Here is a 27,234-nt window from a genome sequence, read left to right as displayed (position 1 = left end):
TACTTGTATTAATATAAGAAAAAAAGTAAATAAAGTCAAAAGCCAATTACAGACAGAACTCTCTCACAGGAAGTAAAGCAAGTGAAAATGAGAGGCTGAGTGGATTTGAAAAATTTAAGTATAGCTTGAGATGTAAAATGAAGTTTGTTTGTTGGTCTGTGCCTGGCTAAAGGATAGCAGTCTCATTTAATGTTACACAAATTCCCTGTGCCTTGGAGATCTTTGCTTAGGAGCAGATAAATATAGTGTCAGTATGGACTTCAAATTACCTTTCAGTCTTTTTGAGAGTGGTTCTTCCAGGTTAAAGATGAGGAAACTGAGATGTATGTATAGAAGATGCCTGCATTATGGTGTACCCTGGGAGGTAATATGCAGTGTGGGGACTTCTTGTTTCTTAAACACAAGAAACTGCCTTCACAGAGCTACAATTATCTATTTTAGGTTGGAGAAGGCAGTTGAGATTTTTGCATTAAGCACCTCAACATATCTATAACAAGTAATTCCTTTTAAGGTGCCAAGACAAGATTTTTTTTTTAAACCCTTTAAAAGTTAGGGAAAATAGAATTAGATCATTGAAACGTGTTATGATGTGGAAATTGGTCTTTAATGGGTCAGCTGAAGATCATAATTTTAATAATAGCAAAAATGTTAATACTCTCATCACAGCAAAGAAAATCCCTTCTGTTGTGTTACTTTTATTCAAATAGCAGCAATGTGGTTTATGTTGAAGGACACTCAGATGAGCAGTTTAGACCTTAATTTTCAATAGTTTATAAAATGGACCTTCTTTTAATAAATCCTTCATGATTGCTTTACTGTACTGAATATTAGGGACCTGATATCTAATTGGGTGTATTAGGTTGCTGGCAGAGATCATATCAATCATACCAGATCAGAATTTAAGTATTGTGTTTATTGTAAATCTCATAAACAAAGCTGTGATTACAGTACTGCATAGCCTGTGTGAACAGATTTGATTATGCATAAAACCTGCAGTGCAGTGACTTTTTTCCTTTTGTCACTCCAATTCTGAGTGACTTTTCATCTAAGTTTCTCAGAACACCACACGGGTAAGATACAGTGGATATATGTTTCCATGCAATAGGAGATACCTGATTAGTTCTCTAACTCTCTACCTTAGGTTTTTCTATTGAACCTGTAGCTATCATATCTAAATACTTCCTGTTCTCAGGCAAGTCCCTGAGATGCTGGCCACTGAAGGCAGGAAACTATGTCCATGATTCAGCAAGATATTTAAGCATGTTCCTAACTTTAAGCGCTTGGGTATTAACATCATCGTTTAACATTTATATTGTGATAGAATCTGTATGCTACCCAGGTGGGATCCTATTGGGCTAGACACTGTACAAACATATGTAGTACATAACAGTCCTCTCATTGATTTCAGTGCGGTTACTCACATAGTTAGTTAGATATGTACTTAAGTACCTTGCTGAATCAGGGTCTATATCTCTGAGAGAGAGTGAGGGGATGGGGATATAGGTTAATACATTTTATATATGAGTAAAATGGCGCACAGAAGTTTAAATGACTTGCTGAGTGTCACCAGACTTTGCAAGAGCTGGGAACTGAGCCCTGAATTCTGACTCCCAGTCCCCTTCTCTGACCATCATCATACCATTTTCAGAAGTTGTATTTGTGCTCAAGTACACATTTATATTTACACTATGTAACCATAAAGAAATGTAAACTTTAGCGCACACACTACGCAAGTGTCGCTAAAACCCAGAAATATGTCAATAAAAACAAGTTATAATAAGTTAGAATTATTTACATTATTATGAGTGGCACTTATGTAACTACATAAGAGACTAAAATTGTTTATCCATAATAAAAATATTTGAATTATTCAAAGCTTCTCTTGTTTTCTTGACTACCTCTGGTTTCTTTTGACTTTATGTAAAATAATAGTTATTTTAATTATTGCTTATTTATGAACATAGAAATTTCTAAACGTGTGTGTGTGTGTGTATATATATATATATATATATATATATATATACACTCACACACATACATACCCACACGTGTATACACATAAACGTTTTTAGATTGGCAATAGTTCTTTTGGACTAGTCTTTTCTTTTTTTTAATCAAGAGTAGCAAATATCTGTGTTCTTTTTGGTTTGTCTTTGATTAACATGGCCTCATCCATCACTGGTCTTTGATATGAACACCAAGAAGTCATGTCCTTTTTGTTTTAAATGATAAATATGACTTTGTCATGAATATTCATATGCATTCCAGGATTTACATCTGAATTGTCAAAAAGTAACTGCATAGCTTCTGTGATGTGTGACATTATTAGTGAAATAAAGTTTTTTAATTTGTCATGGATAGGCCTTAGACACTGACGTTACAAGGCTGTGTTAGCTATGATGCTGAAGAAAAGTTGTCCTTCGCCCACTGTTTTTCTAAGATTTCTCGTTTGTCAACAAGAGGCAATCTGCCGCGGGAGGGTCTCTGCAGATATTCCTATTTGCGTGGTCTGAGCCTGTCTCTTCAGGTTTCATTGTTTAGATCTGATGTCTAGTTAGTTCTTATCAAAACTAATACCATCTGAAGTACCAGGCTTCCAGTGGTCACACAACCAACATCAAGATTTCTTCAGTCTGACTATTATTATTAAAGACAGTATCTCTTTAAACTTGAGCTTTGTTTCAACGTCTGTATCAATTAAATCTTGTAAATGTATTTCTTTGAAGGATTCACTCTGTGTGTGTGTGTGTGTGTGTGTGTGTGTGTGTAATATCTGAATTATATAAAGTACTACAAATTTGTAATTATAAATTATGAAAATACATATTTTGAGCCGGACGATTTAAGGCATTTAATTCCCTTTTATTTTAGTTCAGAAGAAGTTTAGTGAAAGTTCCCATGAAAAAGGCTGTGCATTCCCATAATAACTGGGTCCATGATGAAAATTAGCTTATATCCCTAGAGGTTAGGATTGTAGTCTTGTTTGATTTCTTTATGTTCTGGCTTTTCAAATAGCTAACAGAGTTCATCAATTTAATTTAAAATTTCTAATTAGAATTTAAAACCAGGATAAGTAAAAGAAAATTATTCTTCTGACTTCCAATTACTAAGTGTTGTGTATCTTTATATGGATTTTACCTCTTATGCATATGATTTTTAAATTGCAAACAGTCTGTTTCCTAATTTTGCTGAACATTGCTGAGTGCAGCAGAAAGCATGCTTTCATTTATTTGCTTCAGAAGGAAAACTGTTTTGTACCCTTGAAATACAGCCCTGCACATTAATTGAGATTTTTGTCCTATAGTGAGTGAGAGTTTTTGAGACACTGAAGCTCTAACCCAACTTGAAGAAGGCAATGATGGCAGTGAGCTTCTGTCCAGAGTTAATCAGCTGCAGAATTTGTAAATTTCATATGTGTCAAAGTTGAAAATGTTAGCACTCTAATAGAAGCTTGAAAAGGTTAGATCTGATAAAAGCCGTCAGCAGTTAAAGAAAGTGATTTATGGGACTGTAATGACACAAAATGCCTCATTTATCACTCATCTATAGATAGGTTAAGGTTTCTGTGTCATACTTTAAAAACTTGACCACTTAGAATTGTCAAAATAGGTACATAATTGCCCATCATACATTTCAGTTTGAATTTCCTTCACTTGAATTTTGGTAATTTTATATCCGATTACTGTTGTACTTTTCATATTATTCCTTTTAAAGTCATTCATATTTCATATTTGTTTCAAACTGTATGGTCACTGATCTGTTAGAACTTTTATTAGCTAAATCTGTTGATCTGAGTACTATCCAAATCTTGTTGATTTACATTTTCATTTGACCTAACTTATTTTCTTTTCAGTTAACATTTCCTTTTCATTTGTCTACTAATTTCCGTCAAGAGTTTACAGATCTAATTCATTCTGTATACTTCCCCTTAAAACTATAGCACAAGATTTAAATGTGACAGTTATTAATATGTTTACAGTTCCAGCAATTTAAGTTATTGTTTAGCTCCACACAAATTCAATTTAATCAAAAACTACCAGTCCTGTTAAATGATCCTAAAAACAAAATATAAAAATGTTAGCAGAAATAATAAATGTACTTTTTCTTGACCAGATTCATTGAGAATACCAGCTAGCATTTTTCCTATACACTTTAAAAAATGAAATTAAAGTCAAAATATCAAATTTCAAATTTGTAGACTGTTTTTTCTTAGTGTTTACAGCTTTGTCAGAATGATGGTGAGCAAATACAAACAAAGATAAGAATTTATTAGAAAGCCATACAGAAGACTATATTTAGAAAGTGCAGTAGTTATTTGAAAGACAATGCTAATATTGTCAGTTGGATTCAGAAGGACATAATATAAAAATTAAATTGACACTTGTATAAAAAATTAAGAAAAAAAGTTACCTATCTCTTTCAAGTATAAAATCAAGCAGGGATAAAAGGACAGTCCAAACTGAATAACTTATTCATTTATTTTATAGAACAAAAAAATAAACTTACATTTTTGTCATCTTCGACAATTTATGACCCCAGTTGTACAGTATTCTGTTTGTTCAGCGATGACCTTCCAGGTTCGATTTAAAAAGAAGTCAGAAGCATTTGTCATGTCTGCTCGATCTTGTCCAGAGGTACCTATTATAATTGTAAAGGACTAATAAGGTTGTTCATAATACAACATGCTGACAACTTTTTAAAAATTATTTTTCTTATTCTCATCTGTCTTAAGAAAAAACATAACTTAGTACAACATATCTTTTAACATTTGATTGAGACAACAACATAAAGAACTTCTGCCACAGAAACTAGATTTACTTGTAAGGGATATGCTGTATGACCAGCTAGTCTCAAATTCATATCGAATATTTCCTAAAGCATTTCTGTAGCTAAGATACACTTTATACTTTACATCTTGTATATAATTGCTATATAGAAATGTTTTGACCGTATACATGCTGAATTCCTTTCATAATGCAAAAGAAACTTCTTAATAATATGTTTCTGTCAAAAAGGGTGCAGTACATTAATATAAGAATTCTTCAGTTTAAAAAAACTGCAGTTTAAGACATTTCTGTTGGTTTTATCTGTTATAACATTTTATAAAGCATATGTCTGTTGCTCTAAATGTATAATGGCAAATATTTATTATAATACATTTACCAGATTTATTGTAATTACCATATGGTAATTCCTTCAATCCACATATTGTCCTCCTCACACCTCTCCCTCCATTTTCTTTATAGTGCAAAAAAACCCTATTAAAAACTAAAATATTATTGACAAATGTGTGTTTGATATAAATGTTTACCTTTCTTGTAGGATAGCTACCAATGTGGTAGTATTGTCAAACTACCAGAGATCATTTAAATATATTAATACAGCCAAACAAAATGTTTTCAGTCCATGCGTTCTGTAAATTCATTATGTGATTTCAAGAGGGTTTTTTTGTTGTGTTTTTTATATTTACCATTGAGACAAATTTATGTTGCATATATTTGTGTTTCTAAACTCAAAATTGTCTCAGTTCATGATTTTTTACAGTGTGCTCTCTTAACTGCTATGAAGAAATGTATTTAAATGCCTTAATTACAGGGCAGGAAGAAGAGAAAGCACAAGTCTCTTAGCATATGATCTTTCAATTGTTCACTAAAGGATAAAGAGAGCATTCAAGCGTGGTTTAGATAACTGTCAGCAATAATAAAATGCAAGGTAGTTTGTAGAGCCTTTAAAGACCTTTCAGAGAAATAGATTTAATTAAAAAGTAAAATAGACTTTTTGTTTCAAAGAAATTTAAAGTGTTATAAAATTTCATAATGTTAATACATTCCCAAGGATGAGGAAAAGTCTGATGTGAAACTATTGTTTGAGTCACAGAACAGTGAATCATATATTTAATTTTCTTTAGCTTTTAATTTAAGAGCTATATGTAATACATTAAAGTACATTTTTTTTTATTTAAAGAATTAGAATTATTTGACTTTTTCTGTAATTTTGAAAATAAATCTGCTGCCCTATTAGGTTTATCATCTCAAAAATTAGGTGAACAATTAACTTGGTAATATAAAGGTGTCTTACTACAATTAAACGCAAAAATGGTCAGCATAGTTTAATAGACATTTTGTTCACAGCAATGAAAGTGTGTGGGAGTGTACACACTAGATGCATTTATTAACCAGAGGTATCTAGATAGGGTATTATGTATTTATATTTAAGAGTGTATTCCAAGTATTAATATTTTCCCTCTTGAATGAAGTACCTTATGTTTACCAATAATATTTTCACTCATGTCAAAAATGGTGAAAGCTCGTGTTTTTCTTTGAAATTAGTCAAAAAGTTTAATTAGTACTGTATCTGAGAGCTGCATTGAACTAGATTGCTTTTAGCAAACTAGTTGTTTGTAAATAACTCTGACTTGTTCTCCTTTTAGAGCTAGGATCCCTTGCTCAGTCTGATCCTTTCCTGTGAAGATTTTTGTAAGTTCAATTTGCTCGAACCCTACTGCATAGACATCATTTATATTGACCAGTTGTTTTGTCATAGCACCAAATTGTTCTATGTGCAAGTTTTCTGTCTTTTAGTGGACTTTCTCTTACAGATAAAACAACTTCATGGAAGTGCATTTTCAACAAATGTCTACACTTCGTTGAGAAACTCTTCTTTCTGCCAGTTTTATAGTTGTAAGTGCTGGCTCAGGAACAATCCAAAATGTATTAATAACAAACAAAATTACTTTAAAATAACATTGGAGGTCTTGCTAAATCCTCTAAGAAATTAAGTTGGGATTCTTAATTCACAGCATTTTTCACTATCTGTGAGTGGCAGACCATGTGACTAGAAGAACATTTACTATTCCGGAAACTGTGGGTACTTATGTTGATTTTAATTTTTAATATTCAAGAGCCCTGTGTTTCTCTTCAGCACAAAAACTTGCAGGGCATGGGAATGCTGTCTGAAAAAATGCTTTTATTTGATGGTGATAAAATTTATCACATGCTGCCCTGAAGTGAATGGCATTGGTAGGATTGTGGCGGGGCAGATGGCACAACCTCTGTTTCACACATTAGGCGGTGACCTATGGGACAAGATAAACAACATCCTGCTGAACGTTGTCTAAACATGAGATGTTGCTCTGTTCTGTATGTAGCCTACCACGCTCCTCATTACTGTGCATTCAAAGGGTGGTTGGGCATGGCAGCTCTCTCACTTTTCTAAGACGTCACAGAGCTTAAGGCCAGAAAGGACCACCAGATCATCCACTCTGACCTCTTGTATATCACAGGTCACTAACACCATCCAGTACCCGTACACTAAACTAGTGGTTTTCAAAGCCGGTCTGCCGCTTGTTCAGGGAAAGCCCCTGGCGGGCTGGGCTGGTTTGTTTACCTGCCGCGTCCGCAGGTTTGGCCGATCGCGGCTCCCACTGGCCGCGGTTCGCCGCTCCTGGCCAATGGGGACTGCGGGGAGCGGCGCAGGCCGAGGGATGCGGTCGGCCAAACCTGCGGACGCGGCACGTAAACAAACTGGCCCGGCCCGCCAGGGGCTTTCCCTGAACAAGCGGCGGACCGGCTTTGAGAACCACTGCACTAAACCCAATAGCCAAAATTAGACCAAAGCTTTACAGTCAAAAGGAAACTAGACTGTTACATGCCATCAGGAGAGAATAGGAGGGCCCATGGTGCATTAGTGAAATGCTTAAGTGAGATATACCCCGATAATGTAGAGTACAAGTAGCATAAATCTTAAACCTTTTTCTGCATACGGTATGCAGATTTCAGAGGAGAACATGTCACCCATAGTACCGATGCCAGACTATGCCTCTCTTCACATCCTCTTCACTCCTGCAGAGTTTAGCAACTAACGGCCCTTCTGTGCTATGCTGTTGTGGGAGAAACTGCTTCTCTTTTCCTCCATGCTGCCTCTCTCCTCTGTTTCCACGAGATTGCTATGGTTTTATTCCCCTTTTGTAGGACCCGTAACACTCAAGTCGAAGTCTTGAAGTGTGTGTGTGTGTGTGTGTGTGTGTGTGTGTGTGTGTGTGTACACAATGGTCTTTATTTCCTCCCTTAAACTGTTTTGTAGTTTGATTTATGCTGTTAGCATTGCTGTGAGACACCCAAGGGATGACGATTGTATTTCAGTGGTAATTTTTATATGTGCACAGGTGTGTAAGGATGAAAACTGGCTACAATAAAATATATAAATCTAAATTGACGTTATTCTAACAGGTGTTTAATTTCCTCCTCCCACCACATCCCTTTGGTTCAAGTCCACACACATTCGTCCTTACCCTTGGTATCAGGGAGCTTCAATAGTTCTTACCCCTTGTCAGAAGAGAGAGGTCTGCTCCATCTTCCTCAATGGGCTGGAAGGGGAGCCCAGGCCCTCCCACTCTATTGGGTTTCAGTCCAGAGACCTTTGAATAGACAATCAAGGCCTTACTACACAGATTGCTACCTCCTTGAATCACTTCTCACCTTGCTCTGTCTTGGGCCTTTGCATCAGCCTCTCTCTAGTGTGCCATCCCTGCTTTCTTTAAGCATCTAGGCTCACTGCAGAGCTTCTTAGCAGCTGGTTCTGCTTCAGGAGAGTTTTTCCTATTCCTCTGGCAGGACAATCCCTGACTCAGCCAGGAGTCTTCCTGATTCTTACAGGCCCATCCGCCAGCATGCAGAATCCTGACCAGACTCATTTTCTGCCACTTTGCTTCCCAACTGCCTTGGGCTCCATGTTGCAGGCCTACTGTCCTTCAGGGAGGCTCTGTCTGCCAGCAGTCCAACACATTTTCCACATTCCAGCCAGGCATCTCCCACTTAGTGAGAGCCAAAGATAAGCTCTCCTTGCCCTTTGAACTCCTCCTTCCAGGCTCGACACCTACTGCAGGTGCAGCAGGGAAAGGCTGATTGTGCCCAGAGGCTCTCATTAACCCCTTCAAGCATTTTAAAAATGCATTCTCACACTGTACTCTGCAGCTGCTCCAAAGAAGCCTTCACAGTTATGTTGAACTCATACTAAAAATAATAAGCCTTCATATCACAGATTCAGAGTATAAAATGCTTGTGTTTGGGCATCCTTACTGCACATATTCATTTGTCCTCTTTTTTTTTATTTTTTTTTTTTTTTTAACTTTTGGTAAATGAGCCAAAGATTGTGATAGGCACATATTGTATAAAACCGAAATTAAATAATTTCACACAATACACTGGATCCAATCCTATCTCATTAGCATAAATAGTAGTGCAATATAAATTAGGCCCTGTTCGTTCAATGACTTACACACCTCTTTAATAGAAGTACATACATAAATTTTTGAATGATCAGAGCCTTATACTGTAATTTTTGGGGGATACTTGTATGGTATCTATCACAATGGAGCCTTGATCCTGGTTAGGGCCTTTAGGTGCAAATAATAATCAGAGCAGGAGTAAGCCCAGTATAATGGTTTTGAGACTCTTCTTTGTGTTCTATGGATCATTAATTCTTGGCAACAATGTTTCAGTACACAGAGTAGACATTGGACAGGTTAGCTTATTGTGGGTATAATACATTGTTAGAAGTCAGAAGATAGATGTTCAAGTCCTAGTTCTGCCACTGATCTCTTGTGTGATGTTGAGTAAATTCCTTAATGTTTCTATGCTTTAAGTTCCCTATTTGTAAAATTCAAATAACACTACCCTATTGTACAAAGTATTATAAGGCTTGTAAAGCACTTTCAAAAACCCAGATGGAAGATGCACAGTAGATTTTTGTACAATATATTTTTTGTTACAAAATCCAACTTCCTGCGGTAAAAACTTAAATTGAAGTTTAAATCTTCTCAAAAGTCTCATAATCTTACCACCAATACATACATTGTTTTTGGAGGAACTGAGGAAACATACAATAGGAGAGCAAGCTACACTTTGGCATAAAATATTAGGAAAATACCATCTAGCTGCCTCCATTTTTTGGCACTAATTTGAATGCTTTATTAAGGGGATAAGGACAAGATTGCCTTATTAAGGGGATAAGGACAAAATCTGTTTGGAAATTTACAAATGATCCCCTAACTGCTGCCCGGATCATTCCCATCTGCAGAAAAATCTATGGGAGGGAGTTCAGAGACAGGAACTATCTATGAAGAAAACCTCTCATATCTTTCCTTTGTGGAAAGGGTTATCTCCTATGGAAAAAGCCCTGGTCTTGCCATACTGTAGAGTCTTGCACCTCACATTGACTCTGTCCCAGGACTGCTCCCTGCCAATATGGTTCCATTGGAGCCACACAGCCATAGCTTCTCTATGGTGATGACTGCCTTGAGATCTTTCTATGGAGGTCTCCGAAAAATAATATCCTAAATTGGAGATGTTTCTAATTAATTTCCAAGGGACTAGTAAGGAGGGAGTGGCTTGCACACTGACCCTACCTAATCTCTGTCCTCTCTGCCAGCTTGGCACATGGGGCCTCCACAGAGTCTAGAGAAGGGGATGGTGACTTGAAGGTAGCTGAGGCCTCATACCAGGTGTGGAGAGTCCTCTTTATGTGCACTTCTAAAGGGGATAATCTGGGTCAATAATACATATTGTGTATTAGGGTTGCACAATACCAAGCATGCGAGAAAAAATATTTTTGAAAGTAGCCCTTACCAGTGTCATCTAGCACTTGTCAGACTTTTTCATTTTTTAATACTCTTTGTGAAGATGTGCTGTTTCAAGAATGAGAATAAAGGAAAGTCAGGAGACAAATACCAGCTAGGTGGAAGGGACACAGACAGTGTCCCTGCCACAGACAGTTGAAATATGTACCCAATGAGGCTGCAATCCCTCTCCCAAAGTTAAATGGACAACTATCAAAGAACATGCTTGAAAAGATCCCTTATAAAAGGCTGAAACTGAAGGAGAGAGTTTACTAGGAAACAGAATATCAAAGAGAGTGCACCTCTGTTTAATATAAAAGTAAAAGACTCTAATTTCCAAACTTTCTGAGAGTCAGAGTTTGGGGTATAAGATAGCAAGTTTTGACTGTGAAAGTCTCAGGATATTCTATGCATTTTGGGATAGTTATATCCCATTTGTAGTATTTTATTATGACATTACTTTAATATAATAAAAATCCAAGCCAGTTTAAAAATGGGTGCCTAAAATTTGGCTCCCAAATCTATATTTTAGGCACCTATCTAAGTAGTCTAATTTTCAAAAGTGCAGAGCATCTAGCAGCTTTTGAATGAGTTGATGTCAGTCACCATCTGTGCTTGAGGTGTTACTCTACATCCTTATTCCTTTAATGTGAACTAATCAGAAGCCAAATTCTTCCCTTCCTTCCCACTTTTGTAACTCACTGGTGGTCAAATTAAACTAGCTTTGGGATTAGGATCAATTCCCAGGTATGATCTCATATTTTAAATGCTATCCCAGATCAAATTTGTATGTTACAAACCCCCGAAATGTGGAGTTTAAAATGAAAATGCTGCTATGTTATCACATTCTTGGACAGTGTTAGGGTATGAGTAAAACAGGTACAGCATGGCACATTTAGCAGTCAGTGTAAATGGTTTTTTATACCTTTACCATAAAGGCCTCTCCCTCTCTTTGATATGATGTACAATGGCAAAAATGCATAATCTGAAATGACTAGAAAAATTAAACCTTTTCAGGGGAATGTGTTTATTTCTTAAAGTACAGCTAGAACAAAAAGCTACTGGCAACATGGGATATTAAATGTTTTATTTTAGATAGAATTACACCAGCCTGCCTCAGTCTCTTCGATGATATAAAGGAGTTTACACACACACCATTCCTTTCAGTAGCTTCCACTCTGTTTTTGAGTATTAATTAGCTAGTCAGATTTTATTAGAGCGCATCTAGTTTTATATATTTAACATTATAGCAATAGCTAGATAGTGCTATGAAATGCAGAATTTTCACTTTTTCCAAATGTTAGCCGGGGATAGGAGGTTGAAAATCAAGAGACTTGGAAATCAAATCTGCTACCTGAAAACATTAAACATGAGATTTTTCCACCATCCCCATTGATCGCATATTCTAGCAAGCAGATAATATGTATGTTTTTTGTCTTACACGTTTTGAAGCGTAACATTGCCTAATTATAGTAATGGATAATTAATGAATCGACATAACAGTTTGGCTGATGTACACCTGCAAGTATAACATCACAGATGTCAGCTGCATTGCAAGAAAACTGGTTAAAGTTCTTTAATTTTTAAATTGCATAAATATTAACAAATGCAGTGATAGTTTTTTAACATATCATGTTCTGTGTTGTAAACTGAATTGTTCTTGTAACTAGCATGGGACAAGTGTAGTATAAATATTGGAAAAGGTTACCCTGAATTTGTTTGTTCTTTAATGTCACAATTTACTTGTGACTTACATTAGTTCAAAAATACTTCCGATTCATAACCCTGTGCTATATGTGCAAATATTGCTTTCTAAAGAAAGTAGCAAATTAGGAGAAAGCTTAAACACTCACACAGTTGTGCATCCTTTGTTACAAGTTGTTTTCTTGCGCTTAACATTTGTTTGTCATAACACATTCGTTCACAAAGAATATATAAATATCATGGACTCTCTTTTATAATACTTCCTTACCACGTATTGAGTATTTTTCATTCCAGAGATATGCTACTTGTCATGGTCCTTTGGACATGTGCCAGGGAAAGATGATGAAGGGAGCTAGATATCCACATGTTTTAATAAATGAAGCATACTACTGCAGGATAAGAAAGGTTTGATTTGGGGGGGGAGTCCTCTGGATCATTTTAGTGATCAACCTTTTGGAAGAGGTTGGGAAATTGAGCCTTGGGGCAAGGGAGAGACCAGGAGTTGATAATTATAATAGAATTTTAACTGTCCATAGTTGCTTATTAGAAAAATGGTCAATCCTTGCTAACCATAATTTTAAAATCAACAAATAAATAGCTTACACAGTAGTGAAGTTAGGAAGCAATAACTGTAGGAAAATACAAAGAGCATTTACTTGATCCATTTGATCTGGAATTTTGGGAAGATTTGTAAAGAGTGCACAAAATGTAGACTTTGTAAAGTTGGCAGTAACTGCCGACAGATCCTAATATGTTAAAGGTTATAATCTTTTGAAAGAAGTTGGTTGGCTTTCCTGTTGGCCCTCCTATCAACTTTAACCTCCAACCTTCTCCGGCATGTATCACTACAAATAAAACTGCTGAGGTTTGACAAGAGGATATAAAGTCACTAGGCCATCGAACAGAGATCTCTGCATGATTTTCTTCAACCTTAAACTTAAATGAATACTGCTCTAAGTCAGGCTTTTTAATAGGAAGTCATAAACACTCACCCATATCACTTTAGTTTTAATAATTACTGTTTTAACAGAATAAAGGAGAAATATACATAGTAAATCATGTTTGACAACTGGAATTTAGTGGTTTTGTTATTGGTTGTCTTTGACCATTACAGATTTCTGTTATTCATTTTAATGTATACTATTTCATGCAAGCTGCATATGATATTGATATAAACATGGCATTTTGTATACAGGTTATAAATGAATTTTTAGCTCATGATTAAGACAAACCAGATGACAAAAATAAACTATATGTTTGCATTTACTCTACTGACTTTATTATAATCTCATGAACTTTAGCCACCTGTTATAATATTTAGCTTTTATTTTCCTTAACTTTTTAATGCAACTTTAAAGGACACCCTTTAACAGTGCATCGGCTATTCAGACTACGTTTGCTAAAAGTTTTTTCCATATGAATCCTCTGATAACAGCTGCCAGCAGAATTTTTCATTTTGCCTTAGGTGAATGGTATTTCTTTTGCAAAATCCCTGCTCCTGTTACAGCTGGCCTCTGAACCTTGGCTAAAACAGCTTGAAATTCTATTACTTTTCTATTTTAGCCACCACCTCTTTTTGAAATTAGATATTGCATGACTTACTAAAGTTGTTGTCATCACTAATTTTCTCCATGGTCACATAGTAATTCTCTATACTCCCCTACGTCCATTCTCCTGGCAACAGTCTTTGTCCCTTCCTTCTAGTCTTGTATTTGCACCTTTCTTTCATGCTACCCCTTACACTTGGGATAGATCTTTGGCTGGCTGGCAAGCAACCTCCTCCTCTTCTCTCCAGTCCCTTTCCAAATCCTACTTCTTTTGTGAACCTTTCATATAGTCATCTCTTTGACTACACTTTTATTCTGTGCATAGACTTTGTCTGAGTTACATGATAAGCTCTTAGGGAGGGACCAGGGATCAAATTGTGGGGGGAAGGGGAAGTGGTGGTACTCTTCCAAGCTCTATTCACACATTAAGCGACACTCATGTGAGTCATCCAAATGAGACTCCACTCACAATAGATTGTGCAGATGTTCAAAATATAATCATGTAGGCTTTGATTTCCATTGGATTCCTTAAACTTGGTTTCCCCTATGTAGAGTTTGCATATGCCCAAGGGTTCTGTTATGCTCCTTGGGCTTGGCTCCCCCTTGGAAGGTGGAAAAATAAGTGGTGGTATCTCCCAAATGCCACGCCCTTGTGGTACCGAAATGCGATGACACTCATAGTAAATTGTGAGTGAATTGTGGTCCTCCCTCTCCTTACTTTCAGGAGGAATTAAACCATTTTGGTATTTAAATTATCACGACTGGGCATCTGAGCTAACATCTCCCTCAGATGAATGGAGCAGTATTACTACTATTCCAGCTGTTGTTCTTGTGCTCTGAAGATTCACATAGACATTTGATTCACGTTTTTTGTTTTCTTCAAAACTGTAACTATTAGAGGTTTACTTTTCATAGTGAAAGCTGAAATTCTGCAGGACACAATAGCCATTTCAAAGAGATGTCAGTAGGCCGTACTGCCACATACAAGCTGTCTAAGCCTTAGGAGGAACTTTCCTCCCTTTCTACATTTTTTTTGTGTACCACCATATAGTTTTAATTAGGGCTGTCAATTAATCGCAGTTAACTCAAAAAAATTAACTGCTATTAAAAAAATTAATCGCGATTCATCTCTTTTTTTTTTTTTTTTTATGGAGATATACCTATGTCATAGAACTGGAAGGGACCCTGAAAGGTCATCGAGTCCAGCCCCCTGCCTTCACTAGCAGGACTCACTGTTAAACAATGGAATACCCATTGAAATTTATTAAATATTTTGGATGTTTTTCTACATTTTCAAATATATTGATTTCTATTACAACACAGAATACAAAGTGAACAGTACTCACTTTATATTATTTTTACTACAAATATTTGCACTGTAAAAATGATAAAAGAAATAGTATTTTTCAATTCATCTCATACAAGTACTGTAGTGAAATCCCTATCATAAAAATGTAACTTACAAATGTAGAATTTTTTTGTTACATAACTGCACTCAAAAACAAAACAATGTAAAACTTTAGAGCATACAAGTCCACTCAGTCCTACTTCTTGTTCAGACAATCGCTAAGACAAACAAGTTTGTTTACATTTACGGGAGATACTGCTGCCTGCTTCCTATTTACCATATCACCTGAAAGTGAGAACAGTCATTCACATGGCACTTTTATAGCCGGCATTGCAGGGTATTTATGTGCTGAATATGTTAAACATTCATATGCCCCTTCATGCTTCAGACATCATTCCAGAGGACGTGCTTCCATGCTGATGATCCTCATTACAAAAATAATGTGTTAATTAAATTTGTGACTGAACTCCTTGGGGGAGAATTGTATGTCTCCTGTTCTGTTTTACCCGCATTCTGCCATATATTTCATGTTATAGCAGTCTCAGATGATGACCCAGCACATATTCATTTTAAGAACACTTTCACTGCAGGTTTGACAAAATGCAAAGAAGTTACCAATGTGAGATTTCTAAAAATAGCTACAGCACTTGATCCAAAGTTTAGGCATCTGAAGTGCCTTCCAAAATCTGAGAGGGCCGAGGTGTGAAAGATGCTTTCAGAAGTCTTAAAAGAGCAACACTCAGATATGGAAACTACAGAACCCGAACCACCAAAAAAGAAAATCAACCTTCTGTTGGTGGCATCTGACTCAGATGATGAAAATGAGCGTGCATCGGTCCACTCTGCTTTGGATCATTATTGAGCAGATTCCATCATCAGCATGGACGCATATCCTCTGGAATGGTGGTTGAAGCATGAAGGGACATATGAATCTTTAACACATCTGGCACGTAAATATCTTGCGATGCCAGTTACAACAGTTCCATGCATTGTAAACAAGAAACAGGCAGCATTATCTCCTGCAAATGTAACCTAGCTTGTTTGTCTGAGCGATTGGCTGAAGTAGGACTGAGTGGACTTGTAGACTCTAAAGTTTTACGTTGTTTTATTTTTGAATGCAGTTATTTTTTTGTACATAATTCTACATTTGTAAGTTCAACTTTTATGATAGAGATTGCACTATAGTACTTGTATTAAGTGAATTGAAATATACTATTTATTTTGTTTTTTACAGTGCAAATATTTGTAATCAAAAATAAATATAAAATGAACACTGTACACTTTATGCTCTGTGTTGTACCTGAAATCAATATATTTGAAAATGTAGAAAACATCCAAAAATATTTAAATAAATTCTTTAACAGTGTGATTAATCATACGATTCATAGTGATTAATTTTTTTAATTGCTTGACAGCTCTAGTTTTAATATGATCTTATTTATTTTTCATTATTTAAATTATTATTATTTATTATTAATTAAATAATAAACATGTTAAGGAAGTCCTTTACTGACATTGATGGTTAAGGATGAGCTTCAGTCCTTTATTGTCTTTAACCTAGTCACTTACTCTTAGGATAAATTATGTAGGTTCTGATCTAGCAAATTACATTTGGGCTTCTAGTATTACTGTGTGCTAGAAGCTGGTGGATGCTGCTTTCTGTCATGCAATTTTACTATGGAAATCTAAAGCAAGATGGAAGATGTATCATCCTGGAAAGTTAAGGACATGTCCAGAAAGTGAAGGACTCATTTAAATGAGTTTCTTAACTAATCAAATTTGGTTCAGTCAACTTCTCTTCCTCCAGCTAGGGCCATAGCCCACATGATTTAAAATAAGTACAGGAGCAATATAACTTTTCTGCATGGGTGGGGTAAACTAGTCTGGTTATTATTGGAACACCCACTCTTTTATCCAAGGGTGCCTCCTTGCCACTCTGCTATTGCCAAGGATTTAAAGTATAATGGAAGGGTAAATACTAATCTTTAGGCTTCATGGCCCCCTCTCCATCAATGACTGCTGCAAGCCAGAAAAACCTGAATGAATTCTGCTGTGGCCTCTTTATTATTTTTCCTACTTGACTAACATTTAAATAGGCAAGGAAGAACCGGCTCATCCATTAGGATCTTGGAATAAGCATGTATCCTCTAATGCAGTGACTGCCAAAGTGTGGGGTATATCCACTAGGGGGACACAAAGGGCTAGCTGAGGAGGCATGGGCAGATGAGTCTCAGCTTTCATTTAAAAAAAAAAGTTAGTCTGTATTTTTCTTTTCCTTTCTATTAGTGTGTGTGTTTTTTTTTTGCAGCAAGAACCTTCAAAATGTAAATGGAGTGTAACCAGTGTAGCAATATCTGAGTTTTCACAGAGTTTGAAACCACAGCTCCTAGGTGTGAACTGTCCCAGTCATTCAATGGGGGCTAACTCAGATGCCAATGATACTTTAAATGTCAACATTGTTAACTGTGCAAAGCTACAGCAGTGCAACTGCATCACTGCAGCTGTGCTGGTGTAGTGCTCCAGCAGTGCTTAATTTTTAATGAGAGGTGCTGGGGCTCAAGGAATATTTTTTACATTCATAACTGATTCAACAATCCTAGAGGTGCCAGGGCTATGAACTGATAAGCCTAGAGGTGCCGGGGCTCAGCCCTGGCAACCCTGGGCACAAATTAAGCACTGTGCTTCAGTGTAAACACTACCTATGCTGATGGGAGGGCTTCTCCCATCAACATAGGTAATCCACCGCCCCGACAGGCAGTACCTAGGTCAATTGAAGAATTCTTCCTAGTGCTGTCTACACCAAGGGTTAGGTCAATATAGCTACATCTCTCAGGAGTGTGTAGTGTAGACCAGGCCTAAGAAAGAAGTGTCCTATCATGATCTACACCAGTGTTTCTCAAAGTGTAGAATGTATCCCTCTGAGCAGGGGGTGCAGATGTGTCAGCTAGGGCCTATCTACATAAGAAAGTAATTTAGCACATACACTGGTATAACTATATTGTATAACACCCATGTGGACACTCTTCTTTTGCAATAAGAGTAGCAATTTTTGGTTTATCTTATGTCACTTGGGAAGGGGTTTATACTAAACAGAAAAGGCATTTATACAGAATAAGAATGTCCACATTGGGGGGTTTATACCTGTATATCAGTTTAAATTCACATTTTAAGTTATACCAAAGTAAGTTTTCTGTGGGCTGGTCTACACTGCGGGGGGGATCAATCCAAGATATGCAACTTCAGCTACGCGAATAGTGAATAGCGTAGCTGAAGTCAAAGTATCTTGGATCAAATTACCTGGGGTCCACACGGCGCGGGATCGACGGCTGCGGCTCCCCCGTCGACTGCGCTACCGCCGCTCGCTCTGGTGGAGTTCCGGAGTCGACAGTGAGCGCGTTTGGGGATTGATATATCGCATCTTAACGAGACGTGATATATCGATCCCGGATAAATCGATTGCTACCTGCCGATACGGCGGGTAGTGAAGATGTACCCTGTGTAGACGAGGCCTTTAACAACAGATAGCAAGATTGCAGGGGGTGAACTTGTTTTCATTTTCTTGAAATAGGCTCAGCTTTGAACCATTTAAAGGCCCTGATGATGTACTTAAGAGGTAATTGCTGCATATGGCCATAAACCAAACAAACAGATTTTGAGGATAGGAAAAACAGCACAGAAGTAGTCAAAATTTGAATTCATACCTGCAGACTGCTATTGGCCAGTATTTCCATACTTGCGTAAATTCTGCAACTAAAAGCCAAAGATTCTGGTTTGGTTTTGAAGTTTTTAGGTTAGTCTTGGCTTTTGAGGCTAGATTTGTGGCATTAAATACTGTCTTCAATTTGAAATTATCCTGTTTCAGAAAGGAGAAATGGAAAACATTTAAAGAAAGTCAATGAAAATAATTAGAGGCATAGAAAGACTTCCTTGAGAGAAATAACATGATGATAAGTACATAACCTTGTCTACATCATTCATTACTTTATTTGGGCTTTCTTACTTATTCCTATAACAATGGGCTTTCTTACTTATTCCTATAACAATGAAATATAGAAAAATAACCATTTTAAAACTGGTATAGAAATACATTTTTACACACTGCATAATTAACTTGTAGAACTCACTGCCATATGATGATACTGAGGCCAAGATTTTAGTAAAAAATGAACAGAATTATACATATTCTTTTTTCGTGTGTGTGTGTGTGTGTGTGTGTATATATATATATAATTAGTAAACGCTGTATTATCCGGCACTTTATCAACCAGAAAGCTCTATTATCTGGCATTTCTGATATCTCCAAATACAAATCTTCAATCTAGTAACCGGGACTAGTATACTGCCCAAGAGGTTATGCAATGGCACATTCAGCACTCTACTTTTATGCAAAAGAGGCAGAAGACCGCTATATATAGCTAGACTTGTAGTATGTTCATCTAGCACAGGGGTCAGCAACGTTCGGCATGCGGCTCGCCAGGGTAAGCACCCTGGCGGGCCGGGCCAGTTTATTTACCTGCAAGCTGATATCAGGGATTTATTCAAAAAAGCAGCTTCCAGAGTGTGTCATTGGGATGAATCTGTAATGACCCTATCTCCTATGACCTTCTACATCTACAATGATAGTTGATGTTGATAATGATGATTCTGAGGCACTGCAAGATCCTGAATGCCTTCTGAATCATCAAAGAAAGAGTAAATTATGTTCAGTATAGTTTTACTGTTAAGTGTATTTTTACTGATCTGGGTATACGCCATGCGCTACCCATAGTAATATGTAGTGTCATAAGATAACCTACTGTATAGAAAACTTTACCTGTAAACACTGAAGTGCTTCAAGAAACCAACCAATCTGCTGTGCAGTACTGCTACAGGATTGGTGAGTACCTGTATACTATTTTATACTTTATTCATTTTATTGTATTCTAATTCTTTGAGAATTGGTATTCCATTTGTAAGTATAACTCTTAGTTAACCAGAATTTTTGACTAACCAGCACCCCACATTCCCCCAACATGCTGGATAATAAAGCTTTTACTGTATATATTTTCTCTTACACTAGATGATATAGAAAATTAAAGTGGATAAAAACCCTGTAATTAAAAAAATACCTTCAATTAGAAAGACAGTTTCCCCCAAGAGGATGTTGTTAGTAAATTACAAAATTGTCACTAATGGGAGTTTTATATCTGTTTCCTGAAGCAGCTAGTACTGATCAATATGGGAGAATATACAAGTTTATCACCATCTTATAATACAGTGCAGACCTGTTTACGCACGGATGTCGGGAGTCAAGTCATCACAACCACGTGTTAATGGACCGGGGGTTAAGAGCGCCATGCTAAAAAAAGTGTATATGATTCTTATGAAGTCTGTCATTCGCCGCAGATGAATAATTTCGATGTTTTCCGCATTTTGCTCCTCCATAAATCTTTCAACAGTTTCTACAAAACTAAGGGCTTCTCTGGACAAAATTTTGACCTTTTCAACGACATCCTCGTCGTCGTCATCATCGTTGTCATTTAGGCCTGCATTATTAGAATTCTTGCCATCACTTTCGCCGTCCGACGTAGCCTCGCAGCCCGTTAATATTTCTTTCTCTGACAGAAATTCTGAAGTCGGGCAATCTTCATCCATCTCCAGCCACTCGGTAATGATTTCCGGCGACGTATCCAAACTAAAATCTTTTATCATTTGAAAGAGAAGTTTACCTTTAGCCTATTTTGTCTGCGTGCATGTTTGTAGGACGTCTTCTTCTGAATATCCTTCAACGTCTGGCTCTGAATCAGTGCCACTGCTGGATTTTTCTGAGTCTGAGCCGTCTTTGACAGAAAAGGCATCACCGAGAGCCTTCATCCAACAGTTTTCAATGGACTTTTGTTTTACTCCGTCCCAAGCTTTTTTAACTAAATGAATAATTTCCTTCATGTTTAACTGTTTCAGGAATTCGGAAATGCCTGAAGACATGCATGACACGATCGCCTAAATCAGCTCCTGTCGATAATTGTTTTTCAAATTTTGAATAATGCCCTAGTCTAAAGGTTGGATTTTTGATGTTGTGTTGGATGGTAGGTATAGCACTCGAATTTTTCCATCGCTCAATACCAGTGATTCGGCTGGAGGATGGGCTGGACAATTGTCAAGTATCAAAAGTGCTTTGGCTTCGAGTTTCTTCAACCACAGATGCTTACGAACAGCTGGAACAAAGCTGTTGTGGAACCAGTCATCGAAAATGTGTCTCATCATCCAAGCATTTTTGCTGTTAGCATATATTACTGGCAGTTTGGCTCTATTGAGGTGATTAAAGTAGCGAGGGTTATGAAAGCAGCCAATGAGAAGAGGGGCAAGCTTATGGCTGCCTGACTTATTACTACAAAAAAGAAGAGTCACATGATCTTTTTAAATCCAGCCGTTTTCTGTGTCTCGTAATTAAAGGCTAAAGTCTTATCAGGGAGCAGTTTTGCAAATAAAGCTGTTTCATCACAATTATAAAGTTGTTCTTCGTGATAGTCTTCATTTTGTAAAATAGATTTTAACTCGGCGGGAAACGCGTTCACAGCCGACTCATCGGCTGATCGGCTTTCTCCAGAAATCGATTCCTGCACTATGCCATGACGCTTTTTAAAACAACTTATAAAACCTTGCTGGCTTGGAATGATTCATCCCCTGTTAAATTTCCAAATTTTGTCGCTTGGGCTTGAAGAATTGGCCCACTTAGCGGCATTCCTTTCAGCCTTTCCTGAGTAAACCACATGCGCATAGCTTTGTCTATTGAGGGTTTTGCTGAATAGCGCACACGTTTTTGCTTAAGCCCCGTGGCAGAATTGATATTTTGTACAAAGCCATTCCGTTTAGATTTGTTTTTTAGCCATCCTCTGAGAGTAGATTCAGCAATCCCAGTATCTTTTGATACTTTGGCCTGGGTTTCTTCACTGTTTACTCAATCTGTTGCAGCGAGCTTTTCTTCTACAGCATAGGAACACTGACACTTGCCCTCTGCCATTATATTAGGCCTACAGTTAAAATTTTCTAATGTAGTGTGTGTATATATATATATATATAATATATATTACTATATAGCTACTATATATTATATATCTCTCTAACATGGCAATGACTAAGCCTGCGTGATACATCTTTACCAATATCGGTAAAGACGTACAACATGTTTCCATTCCACATTTCCTGTCTATTTCTATGTCAGTGAGTTAGTGAGCTACATAGCAAGTTCCTGTACTGCGTGTTAACAAGTCTCACGTGTTAAATAAGTAGCACTGGGAGGCATGGTGCTACCGCGCTTTAAGCAGATTTGTGCGTAAATGGGTCCGTACTGTACTTGTATCCAGGGAATTGGAATAGCCACACTTGATTAGCAACAAGTTAAGGGAGGTTATCCAAATCAAGCAAAAATCCAAGGTTTTATATATTTAAGAAAAAAAATTCACCCCTCCACAGCCCTCTACTATTACTGGATTTCCCCCTTTTTCTGTATTCATAATGAGTGTCCTAGGCCTAACAGAGTAACTGCTACACAGGAAAGCACTCCTGATACCATCTGGAATGCTTGTGCCATTTATGTCAATGTCTAATGTGAAATACTACAATACAGTTCAAATTCTGTTGAAATCTGTGGGATCAGTATAGTAAAAATGGTATATGCAACATAATGGAGTATTGTAACTTTAAAAAAAAATACTATACATAAACGGTATACGATTGCTCAAGAATACCTCAACTAAAGATACATCTCCCATTTCCCCTCACTCCCACCATGTACAGTGGTTTCTCAGTTCCTTCTTTACTTTTAAAAAGATACATTCTTAAATTACAATATGACACAAATATCTTGAAAGTACCAACTATATGGGCCTGATCTTGCTACTCTCAAGCAAGAAATCCCATTGACTTGTTCCCTAATTCAGCATGATACCCACTGAATTCCCTTTCTTGGAGTCTGTGGGACTATTCACATGCTTATAGAAGGCATATACTTAAGTACCTTGCTAAATTGAGGGTTTATATTGGCTTCAGTTGATCTCTTGCAGTTGCAGAATCTAGGGCTCTGTTTCTTTAATTTCTTATACGTACACACAAACTTAATCAGTTTTTAAGAAAAAAAAAGTATTCTGCTTTTATAGCAAGCTTCACCTGCATATAATTTACATTCTGAAAAATTCATTCTTTTAATAAGATGAAAGAGCAGAGTCATCTGCCAAAAATGCATACAGGAATGTATAAATGTAGACTTAGATGTAACACATGAAATTATATTGTGAAAGTAATGAAGATGAAATGAAGACAAAAAATGGGGGGGGGGGAAGGAGGAGGAAAAGCAAAGTGTGAGGGCAGCGAATAGGTGCATTAACATTTCAGTTGTGTCAATGCAAATTTAAACAGACCCAATTATAAAACTTGGAATGTGTGTTTGTTATGGTAATGCAGTCAGGCCCTTTGAATTCTGAGATTCTTGAGTCACTATTGTGATATGTACATACTGTATGTGACCACATTTGAGCATGTATTATAGCTAGTACAGAAGAGGAAGCTCTAGCTAAGTTTTTATTCAGCTTTCCCCATCACATTTCGCCATTTGGGTTGATACTTTTCCTCTTTGGTGTCATCAAGAGGTGCTTTTCTCTTTTTTTAAGTTTAAGAAAAATACCAAGTAGTCTTTTGTTGAGTATGGAGAGCATGAGAGAAATACATTTGGTTTTTTTTCCCCCAACTTACCAAAACAAATCTTTCTTTCCCCCTCTAATAACTTGGAAAATTACTGAATAAAAACTACAGATCAAACTTGCCCTGTGCCTGGTGCTGTCTGAGAAATAGTCTCTTTGCTAAATTTGGGGTTTTCAAATCTAAAATATTAAACTATAATGGAATGGAAAAAACACTTTTTAGCAACAACTTCATATTTTCCGGGCTTGACTGTAGAGATACCAGGGGTGTTGCCCACTATTGCTGGGACTGCTGTAAATGAAACACGCACAGCAGAATCCTCTAAAAATAGCCCTGAGGGAATCACAGGGGCAAATAATATGTGTATACTATAGGCCTGATTCTTATTTATACTATGCCCCCTTACACAGCCAAAGGGGTAAGACTCAGACCCTCTGACTTTAGGATATACATGCAAATTAAAAGGTTTCATTTAAAAAAAAGTTTTTAGACATTTCATTGTGAACATACCACTATCCAAATCTAAACTGATAGTGTTGCTTTGTTAAACCAGCTTTGCAGAAAACTCTCACTATCACAACTGTAGCTGAAGCAAACTTGCCCCATTCACATAAGTGAAGGGTGAACTTCAAAGCCTAAATGGGTTATTTAAATGCTAATGTTAAACACATGCAGTTGTGTCTTCTGTGGGTTTTTTTCTCTAAAAAACAAGGAAGTTAAATGCAAAAATCTTTTTCAATGCAACATTAAGTTTAACTATGTTAATTTTCTAAAGTGTATGTTTAAGTTAAGGTTCCCACAGTAACAGTAACTCATCCATTTTGCAATACTTTAGGTAATAGTTCTATAATGAACAGTCTTAGCTAGTTATCAAAAGTACTGTGTGCAGTGTGGGTAAATTACTTTTATTACAAAGTGAGGTTCCAATCCAGCACACACTTCTGGGCATAGTACTTCTAACTGTGACTAGTTCCATTGACTTTTTCCCTTCCTCATTTGTTTAAATTCATAACTGTAATTTTGGGTTAGCCTGCTGTTTGCATTTAATAAACATATAGGTGTGCCACACACACATACATTCACATACATACATGAATGGTTAAATGTGGTAAAAAATAGTATGTTAATAATTGATAATGCAAATCATATTATTTCTCTGTTTTTAGAATCAGCTGATTTGAAGATATATAACACCACCATTATTTTTTCCTTCATTATGTCATTTAGTGGATGTGGGTTCTTAAGTATAGCCAGAACTGTATGTGTGTTAATGTGTCTTGAGGTTTATAATCTGTCGATGAGATGGCTATTTAATTATTAAAATGCAGAACAAACTGAATTGATTATGGAATACGAAATTGTGAAGTACCATAATGTCTGTTCTCATCTATTCAAGGGTGCAAATGTTATAGACTTTGTGCTTCTTATATGAAGTTTAACACCGTCAGAAGACAGGGTATTGGTACTGGGTTCGATGGACCATTGGTCTGTCCTAGTATGCCTATTCTTATATGCAGTTGCTAACCTGAATGGCTAAACTAATTTTCTGTTTTCAAATTTCAAGTTACAGGAGATATAACTTCAAAGTGAGTCAGAGCTATGTTTATCCCTCTTATATGTCAGAGTTTAAGTGCGATGTTTTATGTATACACTCATCATGACAGTTGAAAAGGCTATAAAGAAAAGCAATTATATAATTGCTCTAAAGAATTAAGTAGTAGGGATAAAGGCTTTCAGAAACTACAGAGCAGTTTTAATAATTATATCACCTGAAGTTAAGCTGCAAAATTATGTCCTAATTATTTGTGATGAGTAATTAACTATAAAGTTATAAGCTTTGAAAGATTTTCAGAAATAATTTTCTTTATTTTTTTTTCCACACACACAAACAACACCCCATCATTTTCTATTTTAGCAGTTTCCACAACTTAAATATTAAATTCTTATTGTTTGCTTTCTGTTGTATTAGTAGTGTGTGTTTTGCAATTCTAATCTTCACATTTTTCTTTCTTTATCACCGAAGTAGGCCTTTTGAAGCCGGGGAATTTTTCATAGCAATATTGACAGTGTTCACATTTGCATGATGACAGCCAAGGAATGGAGCAGTAATTTTTGAAATTGCAGAAGTATTTAGAACACTGATAAAAGCTGAAATATATTTTTGATGGATTGAAGTTAAGCATACATGATTTTTCCTGCTGTCAAAAGGCTCTGAATTTAGTGAATATTTGCCTGCTGTGAGAATGCAAGATTAACATCACAACCATCACCCGGGCACCCAAACCCTGCAATTTAATAGCTTTTTAGGTTCTTTCCTTTTTCTAAACAGCAATTAATCTCATTTTAGTACAATTTTCTCGTTTCTGAAGTCGCTCATTGAATCGCTGTTTTGTTCATATTTGGCTTCAGCTCCTCTGCATAGTCATTAAAGTCCCAATTAATGTCACCTTTAGCTGAAGAGTACTCATTTTTATTGAGAAAATGACAGTTGCTGCCATGAGTAGTGCAGTGTAATATACATTAATTGCCCTGTAACACTGGTAATTACGAGTTTTTCAAGCCTCTCAGTAAACTGTCATGCCTAGACAAGACTGTGCTAAAATAGATTACTCATTAGGGAGACCTGTCCTGTTTTCTGGTGGGTTCTTAGTGTTCATTTAAAAAAAATCTTGAGCTTGAACAAATAGTTGCCAAAAGCAATTTCCTACAACAACATGCTTGTGTTGGGTTTTTCAGCCATCACTTAAGTCTGCGGTCAGCAAACAGACAGGGTGCAGTGGACTCTAGAGATGTCGAGATTTGAACATTTATTTATCTGGATCACAAGAATAAGCTTAACAGGTCTTAATTCAGTATTGAATGTAGATCTGATTAAAGCAGCCTTTTTTGGTATTGTGTTATAACATGGCTACATTATGTTTTAAAAGAGCAGTTGCTGATTCCAATATTTTATGCCTGAAAATACTTTACCACATAATATTATTGACTGTCCAGTGAATTGAAATTATTATGCCCAAAATCAAATCGTTCTGAATTGAGGAATAGCAGGGTCTGTTTAACATCTATTTCAGGGACTGTACCGCATTATAATGTGTATCTTTTAAAATTCAAGAATCAATAGATGGAGAGAATTGCATTAATATTTTGTGTGATATAACTGGTTCTGAAAATAAGGCTTTAATGTATATTGTTAAATGTCACGCCCACTTGACTGAATTGGGGGGGGGCGGCAAGGTACTCCTAATTTCAAAATGAATATATTTCACTGCATTCTCTGTCCTTCAGTCTCTCTCATATTTCACATTTGTTTTTTAAACACAAAGTAGTCTTCTCTAAAAACCCGT

General features: G+C 36.5%; 1 protein-coding gene across 17 annotated transcripts in view; it reads left to right on the top strand.

Annotated features, from left to right (window-relative positions):
• Positions 1 to 27,234, top strand: part of CDIN1 (CDAN1 interacting nuclease 1) — a 186,264-nt gene that overhangs the window by 109,250 nt on the left and 49,780 nt on the right. The window contains exon 11 of one of the 17 annotated variants that reach the window (XM_042857450.2): positions 6,431 to 6,476. The exons of 14 other annotated variants lie outside the window; for them this stretch is intronic. In XM_042857450.2, the coding sequence (XP_042713384.1) occupies positions 6,431 to 6,455 (25 nt within the window). In that variant the 3' untranslated portion in view covers positions 6,456 to 6,476. Of the gene's footprint in view, positions 1 to 4,487; positions 4,516 to 6,430; positions 6,477 to 25,454; positions 25,567 to 27,234 lie in introns of those variants that run through there. 2 more of the 17 variants (XM_065593236.1, XM_065593237.1) reach the window with 2 other exon arrangements.

Source organism: Chrysemys picta, chromosome 4, assembly GCF_011386835.1.
Source record: "Chrysemys picta bellii isolate R12L10 chromosome 4, ASM1138683v2, whole genome shotgun sequence".
In the NCBI taxonomy this organism is placed as follows: Eukaryota; Metazoa; Chordata; order Testudines; family Emydidae; genus Chrysemys; species Chrysemys picta.
Note: the sequence above shows the minus strand (reverse complement) of the source record. Positions and strands in the feature narration are given on the sequence as shown.